Below are 22,352 nucleotides of genomic sequence, written 5' to 3' on the forward strand. Positions count from 1 at the left end.
CGCCCACTTCCGCCCCGCAGAACCATGGAGGCAGCCTAACTCGGCCCGGATTGGTCGTTGCTGGACAGGCGGCGATGCTATTGGCTTAGGACTGCCTGACGTCAAGGGGCGGGGTCCTGGCCGTGAATTGGGGCGGTATGTTGCGGTCTGGCCTTTTTCGCTCCGGGATGCGGCGGAGTTGGGCTTTGAGACAGTGCGTTTCGGAGGCTCGGTTCCCCGGGAAGCGGTGGCTGGTGAGTGGGGCGTGGGTGACCCGGCTCCGATGCTGCCCCACTGTGTTCCTTGTCAGCCGCCCCCTTTTTTAACATGTAAAATTTCAGGTCACATTTATTCGTGCGTGCAAGTGCCGTATGGCTGTCAGAGGGCAACTTGGGAGTTGGGTCCCGGGGATTGAACCTAGGTTGTCAGGACAGCAAGTGCACTATCTTCTGAACCATCTTGCCGAATTTCTTGTCAGTTTTTCTTCTTAGTTAAATAGGTGACCGGCAGTTTTGACTGACTCCAAGCTTTTAGGAGTTCTGCCTCCCGCGGCACCCCCAGTTTTGTGGGGCCTCCAGGAGTTCCCAGGCCCTTAAACGCTCCTTCCTGACCCTGGCTCTCTTCTCTGTTTCCTGACCACTGTTTAGGGCTCTATGTTAGATTATCCGATCTGTTTTCTATGGTGTTGCCTGCAGGTGGCTGGCCTGGGGAACCATGGAATGCCTGGCACACGGCACAGCGTGGGCATGGCGGTGCTGGGGCAAATAGCGCGGCGACTAGGAGTGGCGGAGAGCTGGGCTCGTGACTCTCGCTGCGCTGCTGACCTCGCCTTGGCCCCGTTTGGGGATGCCCAGCTGGTACTGCTCCGGCCACGGCGCCTCATGAATGTCAACGGGCGCAGTGTGGCCCAAGCTGGTGAGTTGTGGGCTTCATGGGTAAGAGGGCACAGGGAGCAGAGAGAGGTTTCAACTGTAACAAGTGCCTGGTGAGCCCCGCTTACTACGTTGAGGACTTGGAAGCCTGTTTCTACGTGGGGGTCGTTGTAGTAGTCCCTTTGAGCAGATAGGCAATAACTAGGGTGTTTCCGTGTGCCAAGCGGAGCTGTTTGGACTGACTGCGGAGGAGATCTATCTGGTGCATGATGAACTTGACAAGCCTCTGGGAAAGCTGGCTCTGAAGCTAGGGGGCAGCGCAAGGTGAGGCTCACCTGTGCTCAGGTTTGGGTAGGGATGCTGGCCTCTGTTGGGGTGGAGTAGGGTTGCTGAGCCTATCTCTGCTGGAGGCCTGGGCAAGGGAAGGGGGCTGCCTCAGCAAGTACTAACTGCTCCTCAAATCCCTCCAAGGGGCCACAATGGAGTCCGTTCCTGCATTAGCTGTCTGAACTCCAGTGTGAGTCTACCCCTCTGCCCTGCCCTGGGTGGGGGTGGCCAGCATGGGCTCCCCAGTGTACGTCACCAAGGCCCCCTCATTCCTCTGGCACCCCACAGGCAATGCTGAGGCTTCGGGTAGGCATCGGGCGCCCCATACACCCTAGTATGGTGCAAGCCCACGTCCTGGGCTGCTTCTCCCCTGAGGAGCAGGAGCTACTGTCCCCCTTGCTGGATCAGGCCACCGACCTGCTTCTGGACCACATCCGTACTCGAAGCCAGGGGCCACCATCGAGCCTCTGAGACCAGTGGACCTATCTGCCTGTTTGACTGCCTGCCGATGCCCCGAAGCCCAGACACAGCCACAGGACTGCCACGACACTTGTGGTACCCACTGTTTATATAACTTCTGGGTTGCCTCAGGTCACTTGCAGATTGAAAGAGGGACACTGGCCACCACAGTCTGTTTCTGCGGTGGCTTGGTCTCTCCATGCGCTACTTACGGTGTAGGAAAGGCTTAGGAAGGGTCAACTTTCTGAATCTTCTGAGAGTGCCAGATGGATAGCTCTGTGAGATTAAAAGATGCTTGCTTGAAATCTGCAGTCTCCTGGGGGCCAGGGACTAAGCCCTTAACCCATTCCTTACCAATGGGGTGGGGACAGAAGGGTCCCGTAAACCCTTTCCCAGTGGTAGCATAGGTATGCCTTAGCCTGTTTTCGTCAGGCCATTTTATAGGCGGGGAGGATCAGCAAGGTCTCACCATGTCCCTGAAGCCACCCAGCTACAGCATGGAAAAACTAGGGCCAGCTGTTAGCTTGCTGTCCCCAGGGTCCTTCCCTAGGGTCCCTGGCACTCCTCCTACCTCATTAGTGTTCTGTAACTGGCAGATCCCCATTCTGGTGACATATGAGAGCAACCTGAGGTCGTGAGGGTTGGGTGGGATGTGGACCCGACGAGGCACTAGCCCTAGATCCCCGGGCTTGTAGGTTGTGATGGCGGAGAGCTTCTGTATCAGGGACGTGGCCGCCTTCTTGGATACCTGGGTGCTGAGTTGGCTGTGGGAAGGAACTTGGGGTTATCACCTCCATCTCCACAAGAGGAGGCTGAGAATCTGAGAGATTGGAGAGCCAGGGTCTGCTAAGTCCCTCACAGTGCTATCTGCTCACCTCTCTTTGGGTGGGCCTTGGGGCTGCTGGTCCTCGTGGCAACCCACATTGAACTGTGCTTTTGAAAACACAGCTGAGCTGAGCAGGGCCAGCAATTGCTGTAGCATCTCCTTGCGCTGCAGTTGGAACACCACGTCAAAGTCACCGTCCTCTGCATCTGTTCGCATCTGTTGGTGTGATGTAAGATGGTTAAAGACCAGTGGCCCAGATACCCACCCTCCCAAGTGCTAGGATTAAGGGTGTGCACTGCCGTACCTGGCCTTGTTATTTTAGGACACTGAGTTGCCCAGGCTGGCCTTGAACTGAATCTGTAGCCCAGTCAGGTCTTGAATTTGGAATTCTGCCTCAGCCTCCTCAGTATGATCAGACCCAACCCCCCCCCCCCCAGGGTTTCTCTTTGTATCTCTGACTGTCCTGGAATTCCGTAGACCAGGCTGGCCTTGAACTCGGAGATCTGCCTGCCTCTGCCTCAAAGTGCTGGGATTAAAGGCGTGAACCACCACCGCCTGGTCAGAGCCAACTCTTGGATGGATCTTTGAGGTCCAGAATCAGAAAAAGAGTCAGTCCTTGAATCTCTCAGGAAAGAGGCCCTCTCAGCTTAGCCCCCGAGGCCAAATTTCTTGGGGTCAACTTCTGTCTTGGTCCACTGGCCTCTTGGTGTCTCCTGCCGCTTGCTCACCTGTACAATGTCCTGTAGGAGCGAGGTGGCCTGGGCCAGGACTGTTTCCAGGCTGGCTCGAACCTTCTTTTCCTCAGTCAGCTTCTCTTGTAGCAGATTCACCTCCGCCCGCTGTTCCCTCAGCTGCTGCTCTAGCTGGTCCTTGTCACTCCTGGTCCAGGACAAGAAAAAGCCCACAACTGGCCCCATCTGCCGGCAGTGGCCGGCACCACCTCTTCCCTGGGCCCTAAATCCGGTCTTCAGCTTGTCTGATAGGCCAAACCATGAGGCTATAAATGGGAATTCCCCGGCAGGCTTTCACCCAAGTCACCTCAGGGTCTGGTTGTCGTTCTGTAGCTGCTGGAAGTTCTGTTCCAGTTGGGACAGCAGGAGGCGCAGCTGCTCTGCCTCCTCTGTGCCCTGCTTCTGCTGGCGGTACTTCTCCATCAGCATGAGGATGACCTGCAGCAGTGGGCAGGTGTCTGGTCCTAGATCCCAGGGCTTGTAGGTTGTGATGGCCTCCCCTCCCTCCCTCCTGGAGATGCAGCAGGCCTGCACCACCTCTGGATAACAGAGTGGACTCCACTCAGTTATAGGGGGTGTAAGGCAAACAGACTCCAGAGCTAGGGCCAGCATCCTCACAAGGAAAGCCTGAGCCCTTGCTGCAAACCCTCCCCACCTCATGACTTGGCTCTGCATGGGGTCCACCCTCATTTCATATGCGGGCATGGTGGTCATACCTTCTGATGGCCTTTGCTGTTTCTGGCCATGATCTCTTGGGTGTTCTCCAGCAGCTCTACCTGGTGGTACAGTTTATCCTTGATGCTCCTGAGCTGCTCATTCTCCTGAAGCAGCTGCATACCTTGCTGGGTCACCCAGGACAGCTGCAAAGTCACACTGTTGTTCTCTAGGATGGCCCGCCTGGTCGTCTCCCACATCTGGTTGGTGGCCACTTTGCGGAACTCAGTGGCCACCAGGTTTACACGTTGGATAATCTCTTTCCTTACCCTGACCGGGAGGGTGGGATTGGAAGGAAGTCAAGCGGATGGGTATACGTCTTGTTACCCCCTTTCTGGGTGAGAATCTAAAAGTATCCAGGCATAGTCGGGTGTGGTGGTGCACACCTTTAATCCCAGCACTTAGGAAGCAGAGGCAGGTGGATCTCTGAGTTTTAGGATAGCCAAAGACATGCAGAGAAACCCTGTCTTTTCCTCAGGGAATCCCTGGGCCTCTGGATTTGAATCATTGAAACACACTTACTAAATAAAGGCAAGGACAGCAACACGTGACCAAGACTGTTCAGGGCTGGGGCCGGTCAGGGTTTGGGGGACAATCTGGGGAGTGTGTGATGCCCTTCTAGAGAGTGTGAGAGCTGGAGACTGCTGTGTGGACCCCAGCAGGTCCCCAGCCTGCCCACCTGTCCTTGTCCAGCACAGACTTCTTCTCCAGGTTGTACACATAGTCCTTGTATTCGCTCTCCTGCTTCCACAGCTGCTCCTCCAGCACCAGGTACTTGTCTGTGAGCTCCTCTTTCTGCAGCCGAAATTCTTCCAGGGCAGCCAGCTTTCCCCCTACCCATCAAGGGCCACAGGCTGGTGAGGAGCAGCGTCTGAGCGCCATGAGTTACACCCTCTGAGGTCTCAACTTTGTCTGTGTCTTCCCTCCCCGCACCGTGCTTTCTGTTCCAACAGGACTAGGTTGCATGCACGGAGCGGACCCTGCACACACATAGTCTTTCTCTGGAGCGCCCCCGCCCCGCCACTTTGCTAGTCTCACCAAGCCTTGTTCAGCCCATCTCAAGATACCTCCCCACAGGAGAGTAATGTGGGCATGTAACCGCTGCAGCTGAACCTGGGCAGACAAGTCTCAGTGCCCCCTTCCGGGTGGGTGGCATAGGCAAGACCCTCCATCTTTTTGAAGCGCTTCCTCATCTACAGACTGAGGAAGGGACATTTCTGGTCTTGGGAATGCATGGACAGTTAAGGCAGATAGTGTTTGAAGTAGCTGTAAGCTGTTATCCCCAATCCCCAGGTGAGGCCCCGTCTCAGTGACAGCTGTGGCTTTGGGCCTTGCAACCCTCAGTGGCCAATTCACACAGGTGTGCTGGCTGGTCCCCTGGTCCCCTCACCAAGGGCGATGTTCTCTGTGGTGAGCTGGTCCTTGGTCTCCTGGAATTCGTGGCGCACCTGGGCCAGCTGTGCCTCGAAAGCATCTTTCTCCATCTCCTTTGCCAGCTGGACGCTCTGCAGCTGGTCATTGAGTTCCGTGATTTCATCCACCCTCTGGTTGAGCGTGCGCTTGAGGAAGGCCACGATCTCTTTCTTGTTATTGGCCAGCTGCTCGAACTCCTGGCGGAAGATCTTCTCCTGCACAGCCAGCTCATCCCACTTCCGCTGATACCTGGGGTGGGGTGGAGATGCTGGGTCAGGCCTTGCCAGGCCTGGTCACAGGCACCATCGAACCTGCTCTTCCAGACCCTCCTTTCCATCAAGGGCCGTTTGGAGTTTCTCTTTGCAGGGTCTGAAAGCAGCCTCATGCCTGGAGGCCTTAATCTTAGGCTGTGCAAACGTGCGTGCCTATGGACACATGCGAGTGCACAGAAACCCTTGGTCAATATTGAGTGTCTCTTTGATAGCCCTCCACCTTTAGTTTCCGAGGCCGAGACTCACTCAGTCTAGAGTGTAACAGTTTGACTAGGCTGGCGAGCCGGTGAGCTCCAGAGAGCCACCAGTCCTCTCCCATCAGAAGTAGAGTTTAAGGGACTCTGCCACGCCTGGCTTTTTTTTCAAGGCTTCTGGGAGCCCGGACTCTAGTTCTGCTTGTCGGGACTTTACTGCGTCATCTCCCCAGCCAGCATTTTATATTTATTACCTCACTCAATTTTTTTTTTTAGACTATATAGTTCTGGCTGTCCTGGAACTCACCATGTAGACCAGGTTGGCCTCGAACTCACAGAGATCCGCCTGCCTCTGCCTCTGCCTCCTGAGTGCTGGAATTAAAGGTGTGCGCCACTGCTCCTGGTTACCTCACTTGAATGTAAGTCCTGTAGGGACTAAGCCTGCCCTCTGCTCACAGTGGTAACGGATGTTCCCACCTGTGTCTGGTTCACAGGAAGTTTGCATTTGTTCCCAGCAGCACAGACTAGGAAACTGAGGCCCGGAGATGAAGAAACCAGAAAGCGACAAGACTAGAACTTTAGCCCAAGCCAATGTGACCTGGAAGTTAAGGCTTTTACCCATAATGCCTGTCCCTGCAATCAGCCCATTCAAGCTGGCTAAGCCCTTCTGCATTTGACACCCCTGCCCCTCTATCTCAGGACCTAACAGCTTGGCAGATACTATGCACCGAATAACTTTTTCCTGATACAGTTCCATCTGTTGTGTTAGGTCAAGGGACATTTGTACCTTTTAAGAATACCGTGTTTACTGGTTTCAGTGGGAGAATTAAAGTATTTGGAGAGTTGTTTGATTCCTAAGTGTTTTAAGTATTCCTAAGTCTTCTGAATGAATTCTGTGTACAAGGCGTTTTTAGGGTATGGGTGCCTGTGTGGGGAGAAAACTCAGCCTCCCCAGGAGTCAGAGATGCCAGGGCTGTCACCCTGCTTCCTCTTCTTCCTGGGGTGACTCTGAGCCTCAGGATCTGGCTGTGCTCTCTGCTGGGACTGGAAGGAAACAGACAGCAGAGGGCTTCCCGAGTGCACAGACTCAGTACCAGCTGAGATTTTTTCTGCAGCATCAATCATGAACAGCTTGGCCTTCTTGTATTTTCCCTATATGTTTACTTACTACAGATGTGTGGTATTCATGCATATATGCATATTCACGTGTGTGTGTGTGTGTGTGTATGGAGGTCAGAGGTTGACATTTGCTGAGATCCCCAATGACATATAAGGATGCAGATGCTGTGATAATTATACCCACTTTATAGATAAGGAAAGTGAGGCTCTCCTCTTTATATATTGAAGCAGGGTCTTCTACTTGAACCCAGAATTCAGTTCACAGTCTAGCTGGTTCATTCCTAGGGGACCCTTTATCTCTGCCTCCCAGGGACTGGGATTACACCTACTCATTTGTATGGGTGCTGAGGATTCAAATTCCAGCCTTCACAGTTGAATGGCAGGCAGGTGCTTTAGCCATCTCCCCAGCCACCTACATGTCTTTGTAAGTGGGAGTGTGACTCTGGCGCTGGAGCAGGAGCTTCATAGTCAGCAAGGTAGCTTTTTCTGGGGGGGGGGGCATTCAAGACAGGGTTTCTCTGTAGTCCTGGCTGTTCTGGAACTTACTCTGTAGACCAGGCTGGTTTTGAACTCAGAGATCTACCTCTGCCTCTTGAGTGCTAGGATTAAAGGTGTGCACCACCACCACATGGCAGAAGCTATATTTTTACATTCTTATCATTTTATTTATTGACTTGTATGTGTATGCATGTGGCCATTGTATGCAGGAGTTAGCTCCCCATCTGAGTCCTGGGGATGAGCGGCAAGTGCCACTGAGCAATCTCACTAGCCCTAAAAAACTAGATTTTTTAAAAATTTATTTACTTTTGTTTAATTTCCATTGGTATTTTGCCTTCTATGAGGGTATCAGATCTTGGAGTTACTGACAGTTGTGGGTGCTGGGAATTGAACCCGGATCCTCTGCAACAGCAGTCAGTGCTCTTAACCACTGAGCCATCTCTTCAGCCCCCAAAACTAGTTTTAAAGTAAGCAAAATGAGCAAATGCAATGTCTATTATTAAATATTAAGAGGGTCCTTTCATACAAACCCAGCCTTAAGTAGAAACCCCCCTCCTCCCCCCCCCTTTTTTTTTTTTTGATTTTTCCAGACAGCGTTTCTCTCTGTAGCTTTGGAGCCTGTCCTGGCCTTGAACACAGAGAGACCCGCCTGCCTCTGCCCTGCAAGTGCGGGATTAAAGGCGTGCTCCCACCACTGCCCAGCCAGAATCCCCTTTAGTTCCCATTTAGGGCCCTTTAGTGGTTCACAGTTGTAACCTCAACTTGTGGGAGGCTAAGGCAGGCGGATTAACATGAGTTCAAGGCTACCCTGGGCTATAGAGTAAGACCCTGTCTATAAAACAAAGCAAATATGCGTAGGGAAACAGCCCCAGCCTAGAGAAACAAACACACTGGATCTTGGCATAAAGAAAGAGGAAATGAGTGACCTCCTTGGCCACCAGGGGGAGCCATTTCTAATTTATTTCACTAATTAAACTACAAATGCTTAAGATCCTTTCTGAACCGGCCCTTGGGAGGCAAAGGTAGACAGATCTCGTTGAGTTTGAGGCCAGCTCGGTCTACAGAGGAAGTGTCAAAACAGCCACGGCTACACAGAGAAACCCTGTCTCAAAAAAGCAAAAGCCAATCAATCAAAAAGTTCCCATCCTGCTGAGGTAGGGGCTGAGGGGGTTACCTGGGACAGAGACGCTTATTAACGTGTACAAGCTAAGCTCTGGAGCTGAGAAGGGGTGGGGAGATCCGTTCACCTTCTAAGGTGGTACCTGTTTACTTGAGGCCAGAACCGAGATTTAAGGCCCCCGTCTGAGCCTGTGTGCGCTTCTGGCCTGGCACACTAGCATCCCTGCCACCCACCCACCGGGCCAGCCGGTCCTCCAGGTCTTGGATCTGTTTGTGGTAGAATTCCTTCAGCTCTTCCACCAGGGTGGACTCCCCAGACTTCACGCCTGCACTTGTGTCCTTCTTGCCCCCTTTCCTCTTCTTGCCCTCAAACTCTTTGCCGCCTTTGTTCAGCTTCTTTTTAGGAGCCATGGCCGATGGCAATCACTGTTTCCAAGTCCCCTTTAAGAAGCCAGGTGGTTGCTAAGGAAGTTGGATCTATACATAGCAACAGCCTAACTGAGGTAGACTGCGTTTTAAAGGGGCACTGTCCTCTTGTGGGCAGGGAGCCTGTATCTGTTCAGGGCCTAGCCTTTCAGAGCAGGGTGCCAGGCTCGTGGGTACAAGTTTGTTTTCCATTGAAGACCTTTCCTTCCCCCAAATGGAAACAATGTGGTATATTCATTACAGTCATCAAGAGCCCTAGAAATCACTAGCCTGTCACTTTGAGACTTTGAGTAATCAGAAATTGGAGGTCTAGCCAGGTGGAACTTCTTCATAGACTCTTAGCAAGGACCAGAAGACTCAATCACTGGGCCCCGTGCTTGGAAGCGCCTCCCCTAGACCATCCTGCCAATCCTTTAGTGGCACAGCCACAAGGCATCTTCTAGTGGAGGCTCCAAGGCTGAAGTCTTGGGATATCCTTAAAGCTTAGTGGCAGGGTGTATCTGTTCGCTGCTACCCCAGGCAGATGAAGTTCCTTCTGTAGCTTTGGTCTTGGCTGTGCCGTGATAGGGAGGGAAAGCCCCTGGAGTCAAGGAGACAGCATACAAGCATGAGACTGGGGACAGTAGGTATTGAGCTAGCAGATGCCCTGCTAGCCCCTCGGGTCTCTGTCCTTTCAGCATGGAGCCATCTTATCAGTCACATTGGGCTCTTTTCAGTTCGTGTTTGTCTGTTCTTTAGTCCCCAGGCATGTCTGGGGCCCGTCATCTTCAGTGATGACTGAGACTTAGTGGGTTCACTATGAGGGGGGCTCAACTTTGGGGATGTTACAGGAGGGACCATCCATCATAAGCAGAGGATTAGAGGGGATTCCACTCAGCCACGGTCATTCTGACTCCGTGGGAGTGAACGCCTGGTGTCACACACAGCTGGGCACCTGGAAGGACAGGGAGCAGCCACAACTCATGGCCTGGGTTCCGGGGTTACTGGGATGGTGGCTCATGCTTTGGCTTGCTGCAGTGTTGAAGATAGAAGATACACTCCAGCTTTTGGAGGAGTGACCGAGGCTCCCTCTGAGCCCTGGGATGCTGGGGACTAGGGTTGCGGCAGGACACAGCCTGGTGGGATCAGGGCGGAGAGGAATGAAAAAAAGCCTGGGCCAAGGAAAGTCAGGGGGAAAAAAACCAAAACAGAAAACACAAGAGAGTAGCCAAGTGTGGACATGCACACCTGTGATCTTAGTGGCTTGAGGGGTGAAGGCAGGGGGAACACAAGTTCAAGGTCAGCCTGGGCTGAGTTGCGAGGCTGTGTCTCAAAATAAGAAAACATGGGCCAGCAATTTGCTCGGTAAAGCATATATGAGCTTTCTGTGCCCAGAACCCCGGTGGAGGAAAAGGGACTCCCTGAAGGGGCTCTCTGAGCGCCTCCTGCACGCTAGTGCACATGCACACAACGACATGAGAACAGCGGCCCTGAAATCCAGCAGAAAGAGGCTAAAGAGCCATTCCCATTGTGAGAAGGAATAAACAGTATTTACTCTGCTGCTACAGTTACTCCGTGTAGAGTTCAAGTCCCTTGATCTTATTCCAGGCACTCTGCTGTCAGGACATGCTGGCTGGCTGAAGTCTTCTAGGAGCGAACATTGTGAAACACTGTATTCCCCCAAGCTTCAGCTTCCTCACCTGTGAAGCAGCAGGGACCAAGGACCCAGCTAAAACATGCCTAGGAGAGGCCCGGCATGATTGCGGCGCTGTCTTCATCACTGCCTGTAAGGCGAGTCTTGCTGGAGCTGGTGGGATGTGCCATGGACTGTCCTCCAAGCCAAACTGCCTCCATTTCAGGCCTGCTTGCAAAGATCATTTTAGCTGAGCTCATTGACTGTTGACCTTCCCTCACAGGAGGAGATGGGGGTCACCGGACCCACCTGTGCAGCCACCCCCCCCCCAGCAGCTGTACTTCTGCCCTAACTGCACGTGGCCTCAGGATCTTGGGAAGGGGCTAGCATAGACAGGCCAAGGAAGGCTAGGCAGGGGGCTCCATCTCTGTAGCCTTGAAGGTCATCCATCTCATTTCCGGTGAGGCTGCTTTGGGTTTCCCCACGCTCCCGTTTGTGACCTTGGACTCAGGCTCTGCGAGTATGCCCAACAAACTCCCTGGTTCCCCGGGGGGTGGGGGACCTTTGGTAGAATCAAACTTGGGTTTGTCATTGGGACCTTAGAGACGTGGGTAGTTGTTGCCTAGTCTGCTCCCCTACCTCCACCACCCTGGGCAAAAATACTTGGTACATATGCAAGATCTACAAAGTAGCCTTGAGTTGATACATTCTTCCCTGCAGTGAAGGTACCCAGGCAAGATAATGTATACAGGGGTTTATGTAGTTGGCTTAAAAAGATTTATTTTTGTGTATATGGATGTTTTGCCTGCATGTCTATGTGCAGTGCTGACGGATGCCAGAAGAGGGATCAGATCCCTGGAACTGGAGTTACAGGAAGTGTTGACTCACCTGTGGGTGCTGGGACTCCAACTCCAGCCCTCTGAATAATGAGTGTTCCTAACTGTGGGGCCAGCTTCCCGGCACTAATTAGCTGCCATTCACTGTAGTTTGTGGTGCTAGGATGAAGCTTTTCACACCAGGCTTCGGACACAACTTTCAAGTTCTTATCTTTCAGTCTTGAAAGAGGGTCTCACTAAGGCTGACTTTGACCTTGCTCTGTAATGGTCCTAGAATGAAAATTTCTGCTCTCTCAGCTTCTTAAACAGCAGGGGTGGTAAGCCTGTGCCCCTGGGGCTGGCACAGTCAGCTGCTGATGGAGGTCCAGGGCCTCGCACTTGATGGCTGATGCCTGGAGGTGTGAGCAGGGTCCACTGAGAGACTCGGAGGCAGAGGCAGGAAGAGGCCAGGCTTGACTACAGAACAGCCCTCTGGCAAGAACCCAGTACCCTCGGCAACCCAGTCATTTCCCTCCATCTTTGCCAGGACTGCCACCTGAGAGTCAAGCTCCCAGCACATGAATGTCTAGGGACAAGCCATATCCGTATCTCAGCAGAGAGCATTTAATGAGCCCACGACTCTGTGCCCCAGTCCTCGGTTTATGGGTAATGTTGACCTGGTGTCTACTCCCCTCTGGGCCAGCCTCATAGCAGACTCCCCAGGTCACAGGACACCCAGCTTCCAAACTGGAGGAAACACTTTCTACATGTGGGCGGGGGCGGGGGCAGTGACATCAATGGAGGGACATGTCAGTGCTCTAAATGCACTGGGACCTCCACTCAAGTTGGGACTGGGTCCTGCAGTGTCTGAGACAGAGGCGTTCTAGAAAGGAACAGGCTGAAGAGCAGCTCCTCTCACATCTAGGCAGGCCTTATTTATTTTTACTTGTTCATTTAAGACAGTATCTCACTGTTGCCTTGGCCGGACTTGACCTGGAACTCTGTAGATCTGGAACTTATGTAGATCTGGCTGGCTGAACTCAAGAGATCCCCCCTGCCTCTGGCTCCCAAGTGCTGGGACTAAAGGTGACTGTTACTATGCCAACGGAGGCAGCATTGCCTTCCTGCCTGAGGCTAGATACACGTGTTGTCCCCAATGGGGAGGCAGGTACGATGTGCTGTGATGCAAGTCACAATCCCCTGGATCCAGCGGACCCCCCAAACCACAGCTGTGGGGTGGCCAGCCTCTGTTCTCCCCAAGGTAAAACCAGCTTCAGGCGGCCCGGGCACCATGGTGAGCGCTGATGTCTTTATTAACTCAAATGCTGCGGTACAGGACAGTACAGAGTGGTACACGGCTGCGCTTCCATACTCTAAACACTGAGATTTGAGAGTTTCAAGTTAACAAGTTTCAAGACAGACTAGCTTTTTTTTTAAATATCCTTTTGAGAAATTATTTATATAAATAACATAAAGGAAACCCCACGTTCGACAAACAAGGTCCTGAAGCATGAGCATTGCTTGACGGGGGAAGGGACAGAGAAGCGGCTCCAGGAGAAATCAACCAGTGCTTAGGGTTGGTCCTAAGGAAGGTCACTGGAGGGAGAAGGGCAGGGCGGGGCCGAACTCATGAGAGGGGAGAGAGCACAGGTCACCACATCTGCCAAGACAGCACGAGACACAGTAATACACACAAGTCTGCGGGAGGGGCTGGGCTGGGACGTTTTTGTGACTTCCACTGCCTGTGTTTCACGACTGCAGCAGCAGCACAGCGAGAGGCGCTCAGCGAGCTGCTGCGTCCTGAGGATGAAAACCATCCTTCCAGCATCTGCTTCTGCAATTTCTGCTTTATAGCTAGCTAGGTTTTATACAGCGATGATTTCAATATAAAGAATAAAATGATCATTTTTCTCATACAACCACAATGACATATGACTGTACATTACACAAAATTATGATTGATGAGCTATCTTAAACTCAGGATACTCTGATTGGTCACTTGCAGAGTGGAGACACCATCAGCGGTGCCCCCATTCCTCAGGCCTACCTACAATCCTTCTCTAGCAAAGCACCCTTTGATCAGAGTACCACACCCATATCTTCCAGTCCATTCCTGACCCTTGACCTCTATCCAGGCTGACCCCATTCAAGTGAAGCCTGAGGAAAGAAGGCGGCTGGTTGTGCCAAACTCCTCTCTTGAGGAACTGAGGGTGCAAGACATGCTGAGCTAGGTTGGAGGACTTAACTCAGGGTACAGCACTGTGGACACAGGTCAGGGGAGTAGTGCCAGGCTCTGGCAACAACACTGGCTGGCACCCAGACTGGCTTCCTGTGGACATCCTAAGTCCCCCTCCCCCCAGCTGCAATACCAGGCAAAGAGGCCTGTTTCATGCTGGCCTCTGGAGGTATCTGCTCACCGCCATTTCCAGCCTCTGTGCCTGAGAACAGGCAGTGAGCAGGGACTGGGGAGAGAAATGTGGACCACCAGGGGCACAGACACCTTACAATTACCATCAAGAACAGAAATGCGCCCAAACAGGCTTTGAGAAACACCCACACATCTACCTTTCTAAACTCAAGCAATGTGCGCACAGGGCATAGGGCTATATACAGTCATGGGGTCATAAATAAGGAGAGAGTCCACTCGGTCTAGAGTTCTGACCTTCTGCAGTGTGGCGCTCACATGGGAACGTCTTGTGGGATACGTACAGAAGATACTCATTTTTAAAAAACAACACATTACTCTCTTGCTTTTCAAAGGACAAGATAGAATGTCTTCGCACAGGAGAACTCAGCGTGGCAACGGGGTGGCCAGGGCGTGCAGGGCTGGGGAGGCAGCAGAGCAAACGAGGCGTCGCGCTGGGGAGCTGCAGGGCACTGTGGGAAGGGAGCTAGGATTTGAGGGGCAGCTTATGTTTTTAACTGCTTATTTCTTCATCTGTTTTATTCAGCTTCTTCAGCGTGTCCAGGAGTTTCTGTGGGGTGAGAATGTGCGTGGATCCTGGGAAGGCAGAGAAGACAGTGAGGCCACTCACCTACTGCAGCCTGGAGACTTCTTTCCCCGATTCTCCATCCCCCAACCCTCATCTGGGTTCAGTGGAAGCTGGGAGGGGGTGGGATGGAACCCATGGGCCCTGTCAGAAAAGACTTAAGAGGCATTTAGGCTCAGCTGGGTCCCAGGCTGAACCTAGGAACCACCTCTCAATCAGAGCCCAACGCCAGCTGCCAGGTGATGGGCAGCTGTGTTTTCTATATTATCTCTTGAAGTCAAGATGAAGCCAGGAAGAGAAATTTCAAATATGGCAAGGGACAGTGGCTAAGGGCAGAGGCTGGTAGGCGTCTCTGGGTGGAGAGAATGGTGCCTGTTGGGCATAGGGACCCACTGAAGTCTGGGAGGCACAGTGGGGACCTCAGGTGTGAGAGGGAAAGGGCGGGGACCTGAGGCCTTACCTTGTGGAGACCTGCATTGTAAGAGATTAAAAATGCTTGCAAAAGTTTAAGCTAATGGAATCAGATATACTTCTAGAGCAAAGATTAAAAAAAAAAACAACAAAAAAAACCATTTTAAAATGAAGGCCTTTTCATAGAGATGTAGGCGCACTAAAATGATGCATGGGCTGAGTGGTTTGGACATGGGCTTCAACAGAATGGAGGTGATGGTGGTGTGAGCATGAGGCGTGCATGCACGCAGCAGTGGGTGCAAAGCAGGGTCCTGGTGGGACAGGAGAACTAAACAAAAAATCCAGTCTTGAAAATGTGCCTCCCTGGGGACCTGGAAGCAATAGGCTCTGTGGGAGTGGGGTGCTGAGACCCTCCAGACATCCATTCCAAGGGCGGGCACAAGGGGGGTGTTGGTGCCTGCACCTCTGACCACCACCTGCTCAGTGACCTGGAAGCTTCCTGGTCATCTGGACCAGCAGAAAAGCAACACTCTGAGAGCCATCTCCCAGTGTCCTTCCTGTTCCTGCCTGTATTCACTGTTCTGAGCGAGGAGTCCGTGCCTGGCTACTTCCCAAGTGTTCTCCCTGTTCTGGGGCCCTGCACTTTAAGGCTGTTTTGTTATTCGGCCAACCTGCAGCTCCTTAAGCAGAACAGATACACTGTCCGGAATGCTTAAGATTTTTATGTGCGCCCTTTTGGCTAAAGCACGCTGGCTTCAGTGAGCTTGCCAGACTTCCTAGGAGCCCCGAGGAGTGGGAGCCAGTATCAGCAGGAGGGTCTCCCAGATCTCCACACCATGCAGCCCGGCTCTGGATCCAGCAAGAGTGGCTCTGGGTTTCCTTTAGTCAACAGGGAGCATACTGGCCAGAGAATGCCCTGCTCCCCATCCTGGACGCTGGTCCACGAACCTGGAAGGCTGCTTTGATCAGGCCTGTTCCAAAGTGTTTCCCCACTTCTCACATATGCATTCAGAAATTCAGGAAGGCCAGAGGTCAGGAACCTATGCTCTAGAATTTCCTGATACTATCATATTCCTAACCATTGGACATCGCTCATCTTTAAAGAACAAGTGGAGAACAATCTTGGAGAGCCAGGTCATACAAAGCCAGCTCCTGACATCTGACAAGCTGAACGTTTTAGTCCTGCAGATGGAGTTTGGGACCATCAATACTGCAAAGTGGGTGAGATGAGCCATGAGCTGCATTTTGCAGTTGAGCTCATGTTGGTCCCCAAGAGGTTGGCTATGTTGACCTTCTACTCATGAACTCTGAGACTCCATCAGTCCACACAACTGGTGATTATGAAATTCAGCAGTGGCCTCCAAAGATGAAGTTGAGGCCTCTTCAAATGACCATCTCATGCATCAAAGCCTCGGGTAATGGTCCTCTTGATTAAGGGCTCCCTGGAGCTTGCTGGGAAAGAAACCACCCCACCCCTTTTTACAACACAGAGTTTATGTAACCCTGGCTGTCCTGGAACTTGCTCTGTAGATCAGGCTGGCCTCAAACAGAGATTCACCAGACTCTGCCTCCCAAATGCTGGGACTGAAGGTGTGCAACAGCACCATCTGGCTAAAAGAAGCCATCTTTATCAGAGGGGACATGTAAGGGATGCTTGCATGTCAGAGCCAACAGCCTAAACTCAGAATTCAGCACGTTCTCTATATAAGCACACACAAAACCTTACAAGTGGCATGTGAACCTAGTAGGTCTAATGTTGCCAGAGAATTCTCTCATTTGATTTTGTTTCTTTTTAAAAATTTTTATGTATCTGAGTGTTTTGCTTTTATGTATGTCAGGGCATCATCTGTTGCTGCTGCTCAGTGAGGCCAGAAGAGGGCGCTGGCTCTCTGTGACCAGAGTTACAGACAGTTGTGAGCTGCTATGAGGGTGGTGGGAATTGAACCCAGATCCTCTGGAAGAGCAGCCATGATTCCTAACCACCAAGTCATTTCTCCAGCCCCTGTCTCACCTGTCTTGATTACTTCCTGGCCACCCTCTCCTAACTGGTCCTATTGGCCTACACCATCAAGGTAAGGATGTAAAAATCTAATCAGAAGACATCACTCATGGGCAGTCTGGAGGGATGGTTAGAGGGGACTAAGATGAGGCTTAGTAAGTTAGGGTTCTTCAATGGTCTGCTGCCTTGGGGACTGGAGAGAGAGGAGCTAGGAAGGTACCGTCTCCTGGGAACTCTCCCTGTGGCAGAGCCTCATCTCCATAGGGTAAGCTGTTGCGGCTCTTTCTGTGGGCTGCCAGCTCCCAAATAATGCCATGGAGACTTTTTATTAATTATGAAAGCTTGGCTTTAGCTTAGGCTTGTTCCTAACTAGCTCTTATAATTTAAATTAACCATTTATATAATCTATGTTCTGCCACACAGCTAGTTACCTCTTCTTAGTACCGAATATCTAACTTCCTCCACACTAAACCAATCAGAAGGTACCTTAGGCAAGTAAGGGAGGACAGAGACACATGTACAAAAGGAATATCCCAACATCAAGCTACAACCAAGGCTCTCAAGGGTCTGCACTATTCTGTCTCTGTTCACGTGGATGACTCCAAAAGGAGAGGGGTTTTCTTTGCCTCTGGCCTGTGTGGTGTTAGGGCTCTGTAGATTGCTATTGCTCGCCTCCCTGCTTCCTTGTATGCATTTACAGCTTAAGCCTTATTTATTTATGAGACAGGATCCAGGCTAGTCTTAAACTCACATAGATCTGCCTGCTTCTACCTCCCAAGTGCTAGGATTAAAGTTGTGTGACACCAAACCTTGCTTATTTATTTAGCTTTAGACACACTCTGCCTTGAACTTAAGACCCTGGTGTCTGAGGTCTAGGCTGACAGAAGTGCAGTGCTCTGCTCTGTGTTCTATTGACCTGCTTTCAAGGGAAATGCACAGGGAAGGAGCGGAGGTCCAGGGCCATGGCCAACTCAATTTTCTTGGCTCATAACTGTTGTCCTGGAGACGACAGCCCTCTACTGAGGAAACAGGAATACATGCTTCTTGTTTCAACAGGAAAACCACACTAAGCAAGCCAGCTTCTGGTGCTGTATAGTCCCACTTGGGAAGGGCCATGCCCTGAGATTCAGTAGGAGGAGAGAGTGTGGCCTGAGTCCTGCATCTGGCCTATGAATTAGCTTGGCTCATGGTGCGCTGACCCAGCGTCCCTGTGTTCGTATTCTATGGCCAGGGAATGTGAGTGGTCACCTCGGTCGCCCCGTCCTGGCTACCAGTCCAGGACTCTTGCTACTGCTTCCAGGCTATTCCAACTTGCTGTCTCACGGGGTCACATGTCAACTATGGTGAAAGGACATTTTTGGGCCCATGATCAAACGGGTGTAAACACTGGGGAATTCCTAGCACAGGAGGTTCCCAAACACACTTAAGGATGGTTCAGGAGGAGGGTGTGGAAGAAGAGAGTCTGCTAGGCCAAACAGACAAGGTACTCCCAAGGAACAAGCTGGGGGGTGTCCAGGGATTTCTCCTGAGGGCTCTAGATCTCACTAAGAGGCCTCAGTGAGAGAGAGACGTGACTGTTCAACTCTAAAAGATCTGACACTAATATAAAAGCAGTTTCTTCCCCCTTCCCTCCCACGCCTCACTCACGGCAAGCAAGTGGTCTACCATGAGGCTACATCCCAGCCCTCTTCTTACTTTTTATTTTAACTAAGCGTAAGTGTGTGAGTATGTGTTCATACATGCAGGTGCCCATAGAGGTCAAAGACATCAGATTCTCTGTAGCTGGAGTCACAGGTGGCTGTGAGCTGCCGAAGGTGGGACCTCTGCAGGAGTACTATGTGTCCTTAACCACTGAGCCATCTCTCCAGCCCTCTTTTTACTTTTTACTGTTTACTAGTTTTACTATTGAGACATTGTCCTGTTAAGTTGCCCAGGCTCGTCTGTAACTCCCTCTGTGGCCTAGGTACCCTGGCCCTGCCTCTGCCTGCTGGGTAGCTGGGATCACAGCCTGCCCAGGAATAAAAGAGTGCACTTTCTGTAGAGAGCAGAGTGTTGTGAGCAGTGGTGTCGCCAAGCCGACAGCACCCGGAGGGTGGTATCCCTCCACACTGACGTCCTCACCGTGCCTAGTCTGGGTAAAGGTGCTCATTCCTCAGCCTTTCACTGGCCTGGAGTTTCCCTGATGCTCCCTGGTGCTCCCTGCCACTCCTTTCTCACCATTAGGTGCTATGGGCATCTCTCAAGTTTGGCCTTGTACACATGGCCACCCTGAATGTCACTGGCCTCACTCTCAGGCGTGCGTGCTCTTTGGGAGCCTACGTTTCACCCCGGGCAGCAGGCTTGGGCACCGTGCCTCAGACATCCCTCAACTCCTTAGTATCACAGTTCCTGTCCCTTGGCTTCACCCCAGTGGCCAGCAGCTGCCTGTGCAGCGCTCACCCACGGCTGCAGAGAGCGGGCGGGCGGAGCCCAGGGCGTGAAGGCTGGACACATTTTCAATCGGCGTTAAGAACTGCAAGCATTTTCTTGGAAAAAAGAAAAATCAAAGAAATGAAAAGAAAAAAGAGAAAAAGAAAGAACGAGTGGCGGGAAAACAAAGAAAGCCCTTCAGAGCGGAAGAGTTTCTTTCTGTAATAAGCCGCTTTTACTTTGTGTCTGCTCTCACTCCACTGTTGGAGCCTGATCCTCAAAAGATACCCTAGAGGACTCCCTGAAGTCGGGGTGTCTCAGGTCCATGAGGAATTTGGTGGGAGTGAGAATGTGAGTAGAACCTGTGGGAGAATAGAGGCCAGCTGAACAGAGGCACCCCTGGACATGCCAACAGAGGCCCCAGCGCCCGCAGCCAGAGAGGCGTCGAGAGGCGAAGCATGCACGGGCACATGCACACAAGCATGCATGCATGCATGCAGCACGGTATTGGCATGCGTGAAGCACACGAGGCCACACAGTGAAGGGTGGCTGTCTGCGGGAAGCCCCTCTATGAACCCACGCGGGCAGCTCTCTGTCCCCGGGTCTCCACCCTCCCCCTGCACAAGGAACCTTAAGGAAGGTCCAAAGGAGAAAAGGAAAGTCCACACCCACAGCCTGGCTGCGACAGCTGCTGTCCAGGAGAGCTGCTCTGAGCTCAGGTCCTCTAACACATTCATGCAACACACGCAAGCAGTGAGCAGGGAACACGCATGGGACCTATGTCACAGACAGAAAACAGGCATGAAAACTGGATCATGGATGCCTTTGAGAGCAGGGACAGGTGTACAGTCTCCCCCGCCCCAGCTGTGTGAAGGGGATGACCCTTTCATGTCTGTCTTGGTAAACCCAGAAGCAGCTATGTTACTGCTCTAAGGAGCCTGCCTGCTTGGACAGCTTGGGGGTGCTATGAGTTGGTCATCCAAATCGGATAAAGGGAAGTGCCGCTGGTTAAGATGACTGCACCTGGGAATGCGGGTAGCAGTCGGCACCTGTGAGCCGAGGGAGCCTTGCCGGCTGGGCACTTGAGCCTCCTCTCCACTAGTACGTGTGTAGATGGCTCACGTGGCACTCCAGGGGCCTGAAGAGGATCATTTCCACAGGGTGCCCAGCATACGCCTAGGCCCACAGTCTCTGGCCTTGCACTGTACCCATAAGTGCTCCCACAGAGGGTGAGCCTAAACGGGGCAGTGTCTGTGACAGCAATCTCACAACTGGTGGTACATCTAACAACCTGGGGTCGAAAGGAAGGCATCTGGAAGAACCCAGATTTCTCTCCCTCAATCGTCTGCCAGCCTTAGAGGCTACAGCTGATCTTGGAGACAGGAAACAGGAAGAGCCTCCTGCTGCAATAGAGCAGCTTCTATGAGCTGCTTCTGCTCTCTGGGAAGTGAACAGGAAGCAGGGTGTGGCAGACCGGAAGGTAGTAGGGACTGGCTAAGGAATCCTTATGACCTGCTACCAGGCCAGTGGGCTTCAGCAGTATCTATGGACACGCTAACTCTCTCCAGCCAAGGGGTAGAGCAGGGCAGTAGTGAGAGCCCTACCATCAGGCGAGGTCCAAGGCCTGATACCTTGGAAATGTGCAGCTCCCCTCTCAGCCTTGCTCCAGGCTGCAAGAAGCTGCTACAAACCCTGTTTTGTTGGGTAACGGTATGGCTTTGGAGAGGTCCGCTCTTGCTCAAGGTAACTCCACTTGGCAGTGCGTGTACAGATTTGAGACTATGACCAAACTCTTTCCATCCCAAGACGCTGTCTTTCAGCAAGAGACACAGTAGGGCAGAGATCCCTAGCTTCTGCCAGTCGCAAACTCTCATCCAGGGCTAAGGCTTGCTGTGGTGAGGGAGGACGAGGACAGAATGCGACACAAAGCATGGGATGGAGTGGCAGCGCAGTGGGGCAGCAACTCCTGCAGCATGCACGCCCTGCTCACCTATCAGCACTTCCCACTTGCCGTTGGCCTGGGTCACTTCGTAAGCGCAGCGCATCTCATTCAGGCTCACGCCTCCCAGGATGAAAATAATGAGGCGGGGGCCGCTTCGGTATTCCCCGGGGGCCTTATTCTTGTGCCAGTGTCCGTAGCGGGCGCTGAGGGAGAGAGAACAGTTACAGGTGACTTGTCCGTGCTGGCGAGCTGAGGTGTACTACAGGTGCCTGAGCAGTGACCGCCACTCTCTTAGAAACACCGAGCTCATCTCAACAGCTGTGCCTATGTGGCTCTCATCCAGATGTCTGTTTCAGATCAGGCCTGGTCCTGAGCTTGCCTGAGACTCTGCAGCACTAAGCGGCATGGAAGGGGAGGCAGAGAGCCCCATCAGGTTGGCACACTGACCACAAGCAAATGTGCTAACGAGGCCTTGTTTGTGCCAGGCTTCCTGGTACTGTACCCCCAGGGAAAGACAGCACTTGCCCTCCAAGAAGTTAGACTATGCAAAAAAAAAAAAATCCAAGATCTAAGCATCATAAGGAATAAAGTAGATTTGACATATACTCAATAAACTTGATACCCTAAAATTAAATATAGCAGGATGGGAAACGCTGAGTGCCATGGGACAGAACGGCCATAGAGCACTGTTCAGGCCTTACCAGGGAGGGAGAAGGCACATGAGCCCAAGCAGCACAGCTCTTCTCTAGCAGCCCTCCCTTGTCCCTAACTTCCTCAGTAGAGACCTGGACTCTGGCACAGGGGAGACGGGTTGTCCAGGCTCCCTTCCCCACAGCAGTCCTGGAAGCACCTGAGCACTTATGGCTCTCTTCCGCACAGCCAGCCTAGCCAGGACAGAACTTGGTGGCTGTAGTCTATTCCACATGGGAAGTGGCCTTTCCAACTTTGCTGCTATCAGAGGACATTCCAGTGCTGCAGGAGATACTGCGGACCTCTGGCCCAGCCCCACCCAGGCTACAGGCAGGAGTGAAGATGGAAAGAAGAAAAGCCAGAGACAACCGGAGATCTAAAGTGTTGCTGCTCATAGGGACACACGGGGAGGGGGGGCGCACGGAGGGGGGCGCACACCACCTTTAATCCCAGCAATCAGGAGGCCGAGGCAGGTGGATCTCAGTGAGTTCCAGGCCAGCCTGGTCTACAGAGCAAGTTCCAGGACAGATAGACC

At 52.4% G+C, this 22,352-nt stretch overlaps 3 protein-coding genes across 8 annotated transcripts in view; 1 reads left to right on the forward strand and 2 right to left on the reverse strand.

Annotated features, from left to right (window-relative positions):
• Positions 1–117: 117 nt before the first annotated feature.
• Ptrh1 (peptidyl-tRNA hydrolase 1 homolog) lies at positions 118–14,876 on the forward strand. 5 transcript variants are annotated; one of them, XM_041674548.1, is made up of 7 exons: positions 118–233; positions 675–894; positions 1,076–1,175; positions 1,323–1,368; positions 1,467–1,733; positions 10,537–10,714; positions 14,328–14,404. In XM_041674548.1, the coding sequence occupies exons 1-5, from the start codon at positions 138–140 to the stop codon at positions 1,647–1,649; spliced, it is 645 nt and encodes a 214-aa protein (XP_041530482.1). In that variant the 5' UTR covers positions 118–137; the 3' UTR covers positions 1,650–1,733; positions 10,537–10,714; positions 14,328–14,404. The 5 variants fall into 5 exon arrangements, with proteins under 5 accessions (XP_041530482.1, XP_041530483.1, XP_041530481.1 ...); XM_041674549.1 differs by lacking the exon at positions 10,537–10,714 and having other exon boundaries at positions 14,328–14,434; XM_041674547.1 differs by lacking the exons at positions 10,537–10,714; positions 14,328–14,404 and adding an exon at positions 6,282–6,630.
• On the reverse strand, positions 1,842–8,934 carry Cfap157 (cilia and flagella associated protein 157). The gene is made up of 9 exons (XM_041674871.1): positions 8,762–8,934; positions 5,299–5,570; positions 4,588–4,741; positions 3,911–4,178; positions 3,502–3,632; positions 3,192–3,342; positions 2,513–2,679; positions 2,209–2,401; positions 1,842–1,913 (listed from the first exon to the last, which is right to left on the reverse strand). The coding sequence occupies exons 1-9, from the start codon at positions 8,932–8,934 to the stop codon at positions 1,842–1,844; spliced, it is 1,581 nt and encodes a 526-aa protein (XP_041530805.1).
• Positions 12,669–22,352, reverse strand: part of Stxbp1 (syntaxin binding protein 1) — a 60,882-nt gene continuing 51,198 nt past the window's right edge. The window contains exons 18-20 of one of the 2 annotated variants that reach the window (XM_041674544.1): positions 21,176–21,330; positions 19,425–19,547; positions 12,669–14,377 (exon numbers count right to left, since the gene is read on the reverse strand). In XM_041674544.1, the coding sequence (XP_041530478.1) occupies positions 19,438–19,547; positions 21,176–21,330 (265 nt within the window). In that variant the 3' untranslated portion in view covers positions 12,669–14,377; positions 19,425–19,437. The remainder of the gene's footprint in view (positions 14,378–19,424; positions 19,548–21,175; positions 21,331–22,352) is intronic. The other variant, XM_041674545.1, reaches the window with a different exon arrangement.

Source organism: Microtus oregoni, unplaced genomic scaffold, assembly GCF_018167655.1.
Source record: "Microtus oregoni isolate MIOR12 unplaced genomic scaffold, Mior012 000025F_ref0000491, whole genome shotgun sequence".
Taxonomy (NCBI): Eukaryota; Metazoa; Chordata; class Mammalia; order Rodentia; family Cricetidae; genus Microtus; species Microtus oregoni.

Excerpts from the sequence above, each read along its gene's own strand:
- Ptrh1 (XM_041674546.1), top strand. The coding sequence starts at position 138 with ATGTTGCGGTCTGGCCTTTTTCGCTCCGGGATGCGGCGGAGTTGGGCT. Across the intron at positions 234-674 it reads TCCCCGGGAAGCGGTGGCTG|GTGGCTGGCCTGGGGAACCA; the intron begins GTGAGTGGGGCG and ends TGTTGCCTGCAG. Across the intron at positions 1,176-1,322 it reads AAGCTAGGGGGCAGCGCAAG|GGGCCACAATGGAGTCCGTT; the intron begins GTGAGGCTCACC and ends AATCCCTCCAAG.
- Cfap157 (XM_041674871.1), bottom strand. The coding sequence starts at position 8,934 with ATGGCTCCTAAAAAGAAGCTGAACAAAGGCGGCAAAGAGTTTGAGGGC. Across the intron at positions 2,402-2,512 it reads CAAGGCCCACCCAAAGAGAG|CCAACTCAGCACCCAGGTAT; the intron begins GTGAGCAGATAG and ends TCCTTCCCACAG. Across the intron at positions 1,914-2,208 it reads AGTTACAGAACACTAATGAG|AGCTATCCATCTGGCACTCT; the intron begins GTAGGAGGAGTG and ends TTAATCTCACAG.